Raw genomic sequence first — 13,547 nt, forward strand, 5'->3', positions numbered from 1 at the left:
AATAATGCCTCAGATTGATTCCAAGTGGCATTTTCTAACTTAAAAATTAAACCACCTGCTTTTGTAATTTTGTTGGACAGATGTGGTTCTACAGCTCTAGTGATGGTGCAGCTGTGGTGAGCACGATACCTGCCCAACTGGTACCGACCATGCATGTTATGGTCTGACTATGAAATGTAGGTCTACCCAATGGCCTTTATTGGGGTAGATAGGTAATTTAGGAGATGAGAAGTAGGTCACTAGAAATATACCTTTGAAGGTTGTGCCTGGTCCCAAGACCCTTATTCTCTGCATCCTGGCATTGCATCATATGCTCCACCAAGCCCTCCTTGCCAATAATGGACTGAAACCATTAAAACAGCCAAAAGAAGTAATTTCTCAGCCAGGCACTAGTGGCTCACATCTGTAATCCTAGCTGCTCAGGAGGCTAGAGCTGAGGTCACAGTTTAAAGCCAGACCAGGCAGAAAATGCCCTGTGAAACTCTTATCTCCATTTAAACCACTCTAAAACCAGAAGTGGAGCTGTGACTCAAAGTGGCAGAGTACCAGCCTTGAGCAAAAGAGCTCAGGGACAGTATCCAGGCTCTGAGTTCAAGCCCCATGACTGACCAAAACAAAATTTCTCCCTCAAGTTTTCTCTGGTAATTTGTCACAGCAACAAGAAAGCAAACTGAAACCATGTCCTGCCCTACTGGTTCCAGGACTTAATTGTAACCCCCCAAGCAATGGCGGTTTTTCCAGCAATGGCTGTGAGGATATTGAGTCACACACACACACATTTTTTTTTTAAGATACAGACATTTAAGGTAAGCTGGCAGGTCATAGGCTGGTCAGAGATAATATAACAGCAATTCAGTAAATACATAAAGAATATGGATTTTGCAAAAACAATCTGGAAATTAATTGGGTGACTGTAGCTCTTCACAAATAACAAAAGCAGAAATCCCTAAGGAGGGGATTTGGTATCCAGTTATTACAATAAAATATTCAAAATGACTATCTCAAAACTACAAAGCTTACAAACTGAGAAATATGGCACGCACACACACACACACACACACACACGCACACACACACACACACACAAAATTGATACAAAATATTACTGAGGAAAGCCAGAAATTGTCATTACAAGTTTAGGTATACTTATAAGGATATGAAGTCCCGAGTCTGTGGCTCTTGCCTGTAATCCTAGCTACTAAGGAGGCAGAGATCTGAAGATTGTGGTTCAAAGCCATCCCAGGCTAGAAAAGTCAGTGAGACTCTTATTTCCAATTAACCACCCCAAAAAGCCAAAAGTAGAGTGGTGGCTCAAATATAAGAGTGATACCCTTGAGCACAAAAGCTCAGAAACAGTGACCAGGCCCTAAGTTCAAGCCCAGAACTGGCATATACACATGGAAACTATGGAAACCATAGACAATTCAGGGCACCAGAAGAGTGGGATATAAATAGAGATTGCTTTTCATTTTCAGTTCCTATGTTCTCTTCATCCATCACAAGTTCTGGAACTAAAAAGCATAAAAACGACAGGAGGAGTTCAGCAGCAGAATGAGAAGACAAAACAGAACCCACAAACTTGAAGACAACTGAAGTTACTCAGTGTGAGAAGCAGAAATGAGGAAAAATAACACAGATCCATGTGACACCCTTAAACTTACCAACATATACAATGCACTGATCTCAAGAGAAAGATAAGGCAGGAAAAAATATGTAAAGAAATAATGGCTGAAAACTACCCAAATTTAATAAAGACATTCAAGAATCCCATCTGCAAGCAGGGTAAACAAGACGAAGAGTTCCACACTGATTTCCAGGTGTGATAGCTTACACCTGTGGTAAGGAGGCAGCTATCAAGAAGTCTGAAGGCAGCTCAAAAAAAAAAGTGGGATACCATCTCAGCTAGATGTGGTAGTTTGTGCCTGTGTTCCCAAGTATGCGGAAGCCCTAGGTCTAGGTCTAAAGCTGGTCCCAAGCAAGCATGTGAGAACTTATCTGAAAAATTAAGACAAAAAAATTGATCAGGGGCATAGGATCAAGAGGTAGAGGTGCTTGCCTACTAAGTATGAGGCTCTGAGTTCAAACCTCAGTACTGCAAAAAAAAAGGTCCACACTGAATAATCTTACTTAAATTTTCAAAAGACAAATCAGGAACCTTAAAATAAGAGAAGCAACAGCTCACGTGTGAAAGGATCCTCAGTAATTTGGCGCTGACTTTTCAGATGCCATGGAGGCCAGGCCAGAGCTGGCTGTCATTTAAGCGGCTGATAAAAAGAAAAAAAAATCAGGTGAGAATTCTATATTCAGTTAAATTAACCATGAATGAAAACAAAATTAGCCATTCTCAGATAAAGAGAAGAGGGTGTCCTATTCTGCAAGAATAAGAAATACAACTGGGGTGGTGGTAAGAGGTCAGCTCATTTGCAGTGCCTGCCCCATGTGGGAGGTCCTGGGCTCCATTTCCAGCACTGAAAAGGGGAGGGAAAGAAATAATGCGAAAGCAACTCCTTCACATAAAACACAAGGTTACTAGGCAGAAATTCAGAGTCTTATGAGGACAATGGTAAAGGTAACTGTGCAGGTAAATTTGAAAACAAGTATGCTTTTGGTTTGTACTCTTTTTTGGGGGAGGGGGAGTGAGGGTGGATGGTGAACCCTGCAGCTCAAACTCTAGGCTTGGATGCTGTCTCTTAGCTCATTTTTGCTCAAGGCCAGCATTCTACCCCTTGATCCACAGTGCCACTTCCAGCTTTTTCTGTGAATTGGAGATAGGCTGGCTTCAAACCTCGATCCTCAGATCTCTCTGCCTCCTGGGTAGGTAGGATTACAGGCATAAACCACTGGTGCCCGGCTGTACTATTTTCCTGTAAGACTTAAAAGGCAAGTGATAAGACAGCAATTACAATTGTTAAGGGCAAACAATGTACACACAGGAAGTCCTCTTTGATCATGACATGTTAAAGGTAGAGGCAGGGATCTGAATAGCAGCAGAAAGTTTTTACAATACTGAAACTAAATGGACTTAGGTTAAGGTGTTATACCCTACAAGGTAACCATCAAGAAAAACCTAAAAATGTGCAAGGAAGCATAAGAAAAAGTACCAAAAAAAGTACAATAAAAAAATCAAGTGAGACCAAAAAAAAAAGGATCTTGGGGAAAAATGGAGTTTTGTTAGCAACATACCAATGTCAATCTCTTAGCCAGAACAACTTATCACAATAACAAAAGATATTAATGGAGAAACAAGGCATGTTTTCTATAAATCCAAAATTATTCCAAAATAGATACAGGTTAGAAGAGAAAAAGACATAATGGACAGTTTACCTCTTTATTCAGCTACATATAACCAAAAATCAGAACACACCTGCTGTAGATCCTGTCTCTTAAGGCAAGGCCCCCGGTCCTAAATGTGGAGATATAGTTTGGATTCACATTAGAAAGCAGGAAATCCTTGGGATGTGGCAAGGACATGAGGAAAAATTGACACAGCACGTGAAAGCCCGGGACCAGTACCTGGGTCACGTGCTATGATCTGACATAGATGTCTCTAACATCATGTCACTTTCATTCATTTCAATTTCAAAGGTTTCTTCCAAGGAAGGTCTGGAATCTGGAGTTTTCCTGGAGTTTTCCAGTGGTGCAAGTCCTGTTTCTTCTGTAGTCTGTTTTTCTACTTCAAATTCTCTGAAATCCCACGGAGGTGAAATAATGTTTTTCAGTGTCTTCATTGTATGTACATCAAAGTCATAACACTTTAATTTGTCTTTAATGTCTGCTCCTAAAAAGAATTGAAGTAAGAAATTCCATCATTGAACTAACATTTCCATCATTATACTATTTAAACCAAACTATTTTTTTGGTCAGTCATGGGGCTTGAACTCTGGGCCTAGGCACTGTCCCTGAGGTCCTTCAGCTCAAGTGAGTAGTCTACCACTTGAGCCACAGTGCCACTTCCAGTTTTCTAGTGGTTTATTGGAGCTAAGAGTCTCTCGGACTTTCCTGCCTTGGCTGGCTTTGAACTGCAATCCTTAGATCTCAGCCACCTGAGTAGCTAGGATTACAGGCGTGAGCCACTGGCGCCTGGCCTTAAGCTACTTTTAAGGCAGAGAAAAGGACTCTCTACAAGAGAGAAGGAAAAGAATGCCAATTTCTTTCATTTGCCACTATTTTTGTCATTCTCCCAACCCCATCATGGGGCTTAAACTCAGGGCCTGATGCTATCCCTGAGCATTTCTGCTCAAAGCTAGTACTCTACCACTTCAGCCACAACTCCACTTCTGGTTTTCTGGTGGTGAATGGGAGGTAAGTGTCTCACAGACTTTACTGCCTGGGCTGGCTCTGAACCACAATCCTCAGATCTCACTCTCCTGAATAGCTAGGATCACAGTGTGAGCCACCACCACCCAGCTATTTGCTACTATTTTAAAGGAAGCACATGCAGGTGTGGTTCTCAAGTGGCTTCACAGCTACCTGTTTACAAAGCCCCCTGAATACTGGATGAAGCATGTAGGCAACTTTTCCTCCCTGTCGCAGGCAAGAACCATCTGTGGAGCTGGATTCTAGTAGTTCATGCCTGTAATCCTCAGGAGGCTGAGACCTCTTACCAGCAAAATGCCAGACTGGAGATATGGCTCAAGTGGTAGAGTATGTGTGAGCCATCAGCAAGGAAGCCATTAGCAAGTACAAGACTCTCTATGTCTGTTTGGAATGGTACTGTTCTACTGCTCATGGAAGCCACAATACATTTCCCACATGCCAACCTTCTGGACAGGTCGGAACCAATACATTGCATCCAATGATTTCTGACATTACCTGAGAATTTCATGCAGTACACCTTAGTAGGTTTGAGGTACCTATCCTTTCAGGATGAGGTACTTTTGACAGATAATGACTACAAACCTCCTGAAGGCAAAACACGCAGTGAACAATAACCTGGCAATCTGGGACCACTTCCTCAAGGACAAAGAAAATCTATTTCACTCTAGGAGGCATTTCCAGCCCTGGCTTAGCTTCACATTTGAGCCCAACAGGTCTCCCAGAACAAATGAGGAACTTGTGATAGCTGATCTTGACAGATAATTTGGACTGGGAAGTGCCTGGCTGATTAGTAAAGCTCACCTCTGGAAGTGTTTGTGAGGGGATTTAGAGAGGATTAACTAGTTAAGAACCAACTTAAGTTAGTAACTCTATAGGCTGGGAGCCTAGATGGAATAAAAGGGAGAAGAAAAAAAGCCAGGAGTTCAGACATCCACTCTATTTCCTGGCCAGCACATGTAACTGCTCTGGTCCACCATGGCTTCTCTACCATGAAGAACTGAAACCACAAGCAAAAAGAAATCCTGCAGTTGTTTCTGTCATGTATTCTGTCACCATGATAAGAAGTCTAACACAAAGGCTGAAGCTACTGAGTAATGGGATTGTTTCAGCCTGGGTTCTTCAGGGTACCAGAGCTTTTTTCAATTTTTTTTTTTTTTTGGGGGGGGGTCCGGTCGTGGGGTCTGAACTCAGGGCCTGGGCGCTGTCCCTCAGCTCTTCAGCTCAAGGCTAGCGCTCTACCACTTGCACCACTTCTGGCTTTTTTCTTTTTGCTTATGTGGTGCTGAGGAATCAAACCCAGGGCCTCATGCACACAAGGCAAGTACTCTACCAATGAGCCACCTTCCCAGCCCCTTTTCAGATATTTTTAAGGAACCAAACTATAAGATGAACAGCAGGTCAGACATCCACTTAGGCACATGGAGAGGTAATTCTTACAAATCCCATATAATGACTGCATGGAAAAACAGACCACCATCCACTGCTACAGACACCCTGCCCCTTTTTGGCCCATATTCCAGCTTTCCCAATGCTGGGGTCAACACTCAACTTTTTATTACCATCCCTCGGTCTTGCTGGTTACTAGTCTCCCTATAATGGCATAATCAGTACATACTTTTTCTTGATCTATGAAGTTTCTCCACATCACCACAGGCATCTGCACAGTCGACCCTCGATATGTATTTATGAATATATGGTTCCAGGGAGACCATGTTGAGGAAATATCATGAATGTTCAGCATGCAGAATTCATACTTTTTTTTTTGGTCAGTCGTGGGGCCTGAACTCTGGGCTGGGCACTGTCCCTCAGCTCTTCAGCTCAAGGCTAGCTCTCACAGTGCCACCTCTGGCTTTTTTCTGCTTATGTGGTGCTGAGGAATTGAATCCAGGTACTTATGCATGCAAGGCAAGCACTCTACCACTGAGCCACCTTCTCAGCCCAGAGTTCACATTCCTTTTTTTTTTTTTTTTTTTGTAATGCTGAGTAGATGCCCAAGAGTATGGTCTGGCTGGATCATAGGGTAGTTTTTGGTTTTATCTCGGTTGTGGGGCCTGAACTCTGGGCCTGGGCGCTGTCCCTCAGCTCCTCAGCTCAAGGCTAGCACTCTACCACTTGGGCTACAGCACCACTTCCAGTTTTCTGGTGGTTTATTGGAGATAAAGAGTTTCACATTTCTTGCAGGGGCTGGCTTTGAACCTCGATCCTCAGATCTCAGCCTCCTGAGTAGCTAAGATTACAGGTGCCTGGCTCAAAATCTTAAATTACTCAAATTTACCTATTTCATAGGTAAATAGACCCATACAATAGGTCTGAGCACCCAAAACTTGAAAACACAGAGTAGGGTACATTACGGTCATAGAAATTACTATTGTACACATTAATACTGCTCACCCGAAACTACATCCCTTTTCATGCTCCTTATTTTGAATACTGTAGATAATTAAGTTTTCCCAGAATACTGTTTAACTTATGCAATATACACACCGACTTTCAGCCAATTTAAAAATTCCACTTTATCACTTAAGCACATGATGTACCCCTACTGTCCTTGGAAGGGTTACTCTAACCTTTACCTTGCTTTTAGGTACCATTTGCTTGAGGGGAGGCATATTTTCATAAAATGAAGGACAGAAAAACAGCCAAGTATGCAATGATTTAAACACAAATGGCAAAGCAGGACCAACAGAACTCCCCATCTGCAAAACTTTAAAATTTCTTTTGAATTTATTATTTTTTTACCATGCTTGTTCAAAACTGCATGTAAAACTTACTAGTTTTTTAGTCATGCAGAACTACAAACACATCATGACTTACTTCTGTTTTCCCACTGATGTTGGGTCATTGCCAATAGAGAGCAATCATTAATAAAACCCTGCATAAGATAAAGGCTGAGAGAAGCACTCTGTCTACTGGATTTACTCCTCAGAGCAGAGCTGTTATATCCAAAGAACTGTTGGGTGACTCATTACTCTAAAATACTCTCAATGCAGCTAATCCCCAGAATTCTCATTTTTTTTTTTATTGTGAAAATACTGTACAGGGGAGTTACAATTACATGGAAAGATAACAGGTACATTTCTTATCAAGCATTTTAGGCTCCTCCTTTGTTTCCCCTTCCCATCCTTTCCCATTCTTCCCCTTCTCGCTCCCCCCCACACCCAAGAATTCTCATTCTTGAATGGCTAGTTTCCTCCCACAGTAACTTTTTTTTTTTGGGGGGGGGTCCGGTCATGGGGCCTGAACTCTGGGCCTGGGCAGTGTCCCTCAGCTCTTCAGCTCAAGGCTGGCGCTCTACCACTTGAGCCACAGCACCACTTCCAGCTTTTTTCTTTTTGCTTATGTGGTGCTGAGGAATTGAACCCATGCAAGGCAAGCGCTCTACCACTGAGCCACCTTCCCAGCCCCCCACAGTGACTTTTGATGAACAGAATGTATGACTTCCGATTTTCAGAAGGTCTTGTATTCAAGATCCCTTGAGTACATCATACTATGAAAGCCACAATGAAAGCCCTACAAAAGGAGGTCTAGGCACTCTAACTAAGTACCTTCATTCATGGGCAAGTCCATCAAACTGAGCTGAGGGTCTATTGACCACAGTCCCAGAAGATTCCAGAGAGCTGGGTGCTGGTGGCTCACGCCTGCAATCCTAGCTACTTAGGAGGCTGAAATCGGAGGATCGTGGTTCAATGCCAGCCTGTGCAGCAAAGTCCATAAGAGTCTTTTCTCCAATTAACCACCAGAAAATCAGAAGTGGAGCTGTAGTTCAAAGTGGCACAGTGCTAGCCTTGAGCAAAAGAGCTCAGGGACAGCACATAGGCCCTGAGAGCCCCATGGATAATCAAAACAAACAAATTCCAAAGAGACCAGCAGAGCACTCCCAATGACCCAAACACTACACATTGTTGTTTGAAGCCACATTTTTAGAGTTGCTTCTTACATAACAAATGTAATGGATAACTTTAGTAGCATGCTAAACAGTGTTTGAGAAATTGTACCCATTTATAGCCCCTTAAATCACACAGAATCTCCAGTTGTTCTACGTTAACCCAATGCTAAGTATTGTCACAAAGTATGAGTCAGGCATTCTGAGGGATGTGTGGCAATTTGTCACTAGGATGCCAACTCCATTCCCAAACAAGTAAATGCTGTTGCTAAGTGCCTTTATGCCAGATGCCCTCTTTGTAAAGCTCCTCTTCAAGCACACGCATGCTTGCATGTACATGTGCACACATGCACTATTCCTGCGCTTAGGACCTGGGTGTTGTCTCTGAGCTCTTTTACTCAATGCTAGCACCCTACCACTTGAACGACAGCTCCATTTCCAGCTGTTTTGGTGGTTAATTAGAGGTAAGTCTCAAGGATTTTCCTGCAAACCACAATCCTCAGATTTTAGCCTTCTGAGCTACAGAGCCAGTTGTTTTTTTGGTGCCAGTCTTGGGGTTTGAACTCAGGGCATGGGCACTATCCCTGAGCTTTTTCTCAAGGCAATTGCTCTATCACTGGAGCCACAGTCCCACTTTTGTTTTGGGGGACAGTCAATTCAAAGTAAGAATCATGGACTTTCCTGCCTGGGTTGGCTTTGAACCATGATGAGAGGATTACAAGTGTAAGCCACTGGCACCTGGCCTGGCTGAGATACTTTGTTCCATCTTTTCTAAGCAACCTCTATGATTTGGTGTCCCAGACATGAATCCCCTGTGTCCTGAGCCACGTCTCCCTGTCAATGCCATGTCTCATAACAGAATTTTTAGTTAACAAAAGTTCTTAGTGATATTAAATTATCAATTGGTCCTTTTTCCCACTGAACGTATTTTACGTTCTTAAATCTTTGCCTACACTAGATCTCAAGATTTCATCTCAATGTGCCCTTTTGAATCTAAGAAACTCCACAAATACATCAAATCTATTCAAACCTACCCTATTACTTATCTTTACAAAAATAAGGGTTATATGCCACTGAAAGTAAATTCAAGGCACCTAATGTCAAGATTACTATTATTTTGTGTCACATATTACAAAATAGGAAGGCCAGAACCCTTCACTTACTAGAAAGTATCTATTTTTTGTTGGTTGTGGGGCTTGAACTCTGGGCCTGGGCGCTGTCCCTGAGCTCTTCAGCTCAAGGCAAGTGCTCTACCACTTGAGCCACAGTGCCACTTCCAGGTTTCAGGTGATTAATTTGAGATTAGAGTCTTATAGATGTTCCTACCTGGCCTGGCTTTGAACCGCAATCCTCAGATCTAAGTCTCCTGAGTAGCCAGGATGACCAATGTGAGCCACTGGCGCCTGGCTTAGAAAATATCTTCAAGATTGGTTTCTTTTACTATTTAAGTAGACTAACTCCTCTGTATCACAATAAGTCACACACACTCTGTTAACAGCGTTCTGTGTGCACCAAGTTCTTAACATGAAATGAGTCACTAGCTTCCATTAACACTTCCCCAACAAAGAATGCAACCTGATTCCAGGAAGGTTCTAGAAGCGTTGGCTCGTCCCCTATGATCCTGAGTATACCAGAATATGAAGAAGGCAGGGTTGAAAGCCCTACAATGGGAGGACCTGCCATCCTAGCACGAGTGAGTCTATAACAGATCATCAACCCAAATGAGCATCTGCCAATGACAGCTAGCTGAGAAAACCCAGAATCTCTTGACATCACTGTAGTTAAAATGTTGGAATGACCTGCCCATGTAATTGTAACCCCTCTGTACAGTATGTTCACAAATAAAATTTTAAAAAATGTTGGAATGATAAATCTAGAATCTTGGATTAAAAATAAGAATCTCAAACAGATATACAGTAGTTGAAAATGAAGAATACAATGCCAGTAAAAGTGATTATTATCTTACCAATATAAGCTTCAGAATCACCAATGTACATTTCAATGCAATGACCAAGCATTGTAACAGAAAAGGTGTCATCTCGCCTAAGACCAAGGGCCTGCCAAGAGAGATTGAGCATGATTATCAAAAATGTAGTACATTCTCTCCTCTTTAAGTATTTCAGGGGATCCAGGGTGGGATGATGGCAGTATTATGTAGTACATTCTCTCCTCTTTAAGTATTTCAGGGGATCAAGGGTGGGATGATGGCAGTATTGATGGGGATACAGCTGTAAGACTGAGATTGATGAGAGGGGGTGATGGTCAAAGAGGTTCATCATGCTATATTCCATTGGCATACTTGAATTCTATTCAAGAGCTTAAAATGCTGTATTTCTACCAAGTGTATACTCTGACACTTAGTAAATTATATGATACTCAAAATATACATATTTGAAAGATAATAAGACAAGAAAACTTGCATTGTCATAGCTCAAGATAATCACAGGGACACCTTTAAGACTCTATGTACAGAGGGAAAAAGAGTGAGCAAATACAGTCATTATATTCAATGTACATTATGTAAAAACAGAAGTATGTAACGAGGTTAGGATGGGATGAAGATGGGGAGAACAATGGAAGCACTGTACTCATCATGTGACCTGTGGAATTGAAACCTTGTTTGTACAACCACTTAGTTTTTTAAAAGATTCCATGTAGCCTGAAAATCTCTAATTAGTCCTTGAAAATGATTTATGAGCATATCACTGATGATTTACTTTGGAACTATTATAGTACCACATTTTTTATCTTCCCAAATACATGAGTTAATTGATTCTCTGGCCCATATTTCCCCCCAAATTCTTGTATTTCTGAACCTGGAATACCTTATAACTAATCGCTTTTTATTGCTGCTGTCACCAGCCACAGCTGTGAAACAGGGTCTTCCTCCTGCATGGTTGGCCTGGTGGTCAGATGACACAAATAGAGATATGTGAATTATGGTAATTGTCCAAAACCCTCCCTTAATAGGCTGAGAGGGGTTTCAGAGAAATGTGCAAAGCAGGAATCTACTGTTGAGAAGAGACCCAAACTCAATAATGGACATGTGACACTAAGACACTCTCTTGGGAAGACAGGGACACTGACTGTGGCTTGAAAACTGAAACCATTCACTTATATTTTCTTCTGATATCTTACAGTGATCCCCAGTTTAAAAAAAAAATCTATGTCTATATAAGAGTATTTTCTCTAAGTGCAAAAAAATTAAATGACAGAAAAGTAATTATGTTGGATTTATTTCATTTTTTGTCAGTCATGGGGCTTGAACTCCTGGCCTGGGTGCTGTCCCTCAGCTCTTTAGCTCAAGGCCAGCGCTCTACCACTTGAGCCACAGCACCACTTCCGGTTTTCTGGTGGTTTATTGGAGGTAAGAATCTATTTATAGACTTTCCCACCCGGACTGGGTTTGAACCATGATCCTCAGGATCTCAGCCTCCTGAGTAGCTAGAATTACAGGAGTGAGCCACCAGCACCCAGCTAATTATGTTGGATTTTAACTGGTGGTATCTTTTTCTTTATGGTCCCGGTACTGGTACTGATTCGTGGTGTCTTGGCTTTGATGAAATACGTTTCAGGACTAAGGAAAGATTCTTTCTTCGTAATGAATGAACAGATTACTCTATAAAAGTGATTTAGTAAGTTAATTCTAAGAGTCTTGAGTACAGTTCCCAAAGGCCATCACTGGGAATGGTGGGTGTTTGTTTTTTCTGTCCGTCCTGTCCTGGGGCTTTTACTCCGGGCCTGGGCGCTGTCCCTGTCCTCATTTTGCTGGAGGCCAGTGTTCTACTACTTGAGCTACAGCACTACTTCTGGTTTTCTGGTGGTTAACTGGAGATAAGAGTCTCATAAACTTCCTGCGTGGACTGGCTTTGAACTGTAATTCTCAGATCTCAGCCTCCAGAGTAGTTAGGATTACAGGCCTGAGCTACCAGCGCCCAGCTGGGAATGCATTTTTCTGTGCTCCCTGCCTGGACAAGATACCCAATAGAGTTGAATGACAAGTACCACTGGGTACTTGCTCACCTCACTGCATACTGACCAGTTTCATCACATTTCTTTCTAAATTGACAAATACTACATAACATGCATATACTTTTCTCTGCAAATAAAAGAATGATGTTGTCTGAAGAAGTTTAATGCTATAAAGAAAGAAAATCTTGCTTAGAAAATATCTTTTCAAAAGAAGGGCGAATATTAACCACATTCAAAACTGAGTATAAATAGAAGACATACTGTGTGGAAATAGTCCACAGCATTTTCAAAGTTGCCCATTAGGCTATGGATATATCCTATGGCAGAATAGGTGGATGCATTTTGAGGAATTAATACCAATGCTTGCCGGTGGTAATCCAATGCCTCTGCATATTTTCTGTTGAGAGAAGACAGGGTGGGGAAGGGAAATGAGGGGTAGAGACAAGGGTAAGGAGAGGGGGAGAGAAAATCATTATTGGACACAGTAAAAGTACTAAATTTCTAGGTTTAGGGTGCATATCATCTATATGAACATGGAGGAAACTTTCTGTTAGAGTAGCAATCTAGACTGGTAACTATTTCCATACTTACTTTATGGATGTACAACACTAAGAAATGTATTTTTCTCATATGTACCTTCAGCCAGCTGTGGGCACTCTCACTCAGATCTGCTATATTCTTTTGTTTGAGAAGACCCAACCAGAAGCTTGTTCCCAGCTCCCTGCCTGAGCTTCATCACTTGCCACCTTCTCCTATGACATAATTCTCGTGAAAGCAGCCAAGGAGTTTTGTTTTAAGGTCCCAAAATAACTTAGACCAGCATTCCCCAAAGTTCTGTAGAGTACTTGTACTGTGAAATCTTCTATGGGGGAAAAAATTATATTCAAAGTCTAGCAATTACTATAGTTCATAACACATAGTAAAGATCAAAGAAATCCTACAACAAAAATTGTTTTCCTTTTGAAAATACAATTCAATGATTTTAAAACTATTCCCTTCTTGTACTACATACAAGGGCTTTCTCTGCCCCTAAACATGTTAAATCTTGATTAACCTAGTTTCCAAGACACACAGGACCATCTTCAGATGTTATCTGCTTACTGTACAATGGAATCTCTGGGGGGAAAACAGCTAAATAGGAACATAGCTTTAATTAGATCCTACTATCCAAGATCTTCTGAATCACCTTTCAACACTGAATTTTTTAACTTAAAAAGGGAGCCACTGTTACAATTCTCAAAGTTTCTAAAAGTACCCAGAGATAAACAATAAAACAATGAATTTGATGCTGCTTCTCTCTAAGCAATCAAGTACAAGAAGGCTGAAGAATGTAATGAAACAAAAATACAAAAGACCACTCATGTAAACTATGTTG

At 41.6% G+C, this 13,547-nt stretch overlaps 1 protein-coding gene across 2 annotated transcripts in view; it reads right to left on the reverse strand.

The window, feature by feature from the left end:
- Window positions 1–461: 461 nt before the first annotated feature.
- LOC138813945 (cell division cycle protein 16 homolog) overlaps window positions 462–13,547 on the reverse strand; it is a 35,442-nt gene continuing 22,356 nt past the window's right edge. For both annotated transcript variants that reach the window (XM_070002552.1, XM_070002553.1), the window contains 3 exons: window positions 12,434–12,569; window positions 10,167–10,257; window positions 462–3,778 (listed from right to left, as the gene is read on the reverse strand). In XM_070002552.1, coding sequence (XP_069858653.1) covers window positions 3,519–3,778; window positions 10,167–10,257; window positions 12,434–12,569 — 487 coding nt within the window. In that variant the 3' untranslated portion in view covers window positions 462–3,518. The remainder of the gene's footprint in view (window positions 3,779–10,166; window positions 10,258–12,433; window positions 12,570–13,547) is intronic.

This window comes from Dipodomys merriami, unplaced genomic scaffold (genome assembly GCF_024711535.1).
Source record: "Dipodomys merriami isolate MVZ:Mamm:240054 unplaced genomic scaffold, mDipMer1.0.p SCAF_6, whole genome shotgun sequence".
Classification (NCBI taxonomy): Eukaryota; Metazoa; Chordata; class Mammalia; order Rodentia; family Heteromyidae; genus Dipodomys; species Dipodomys merriami.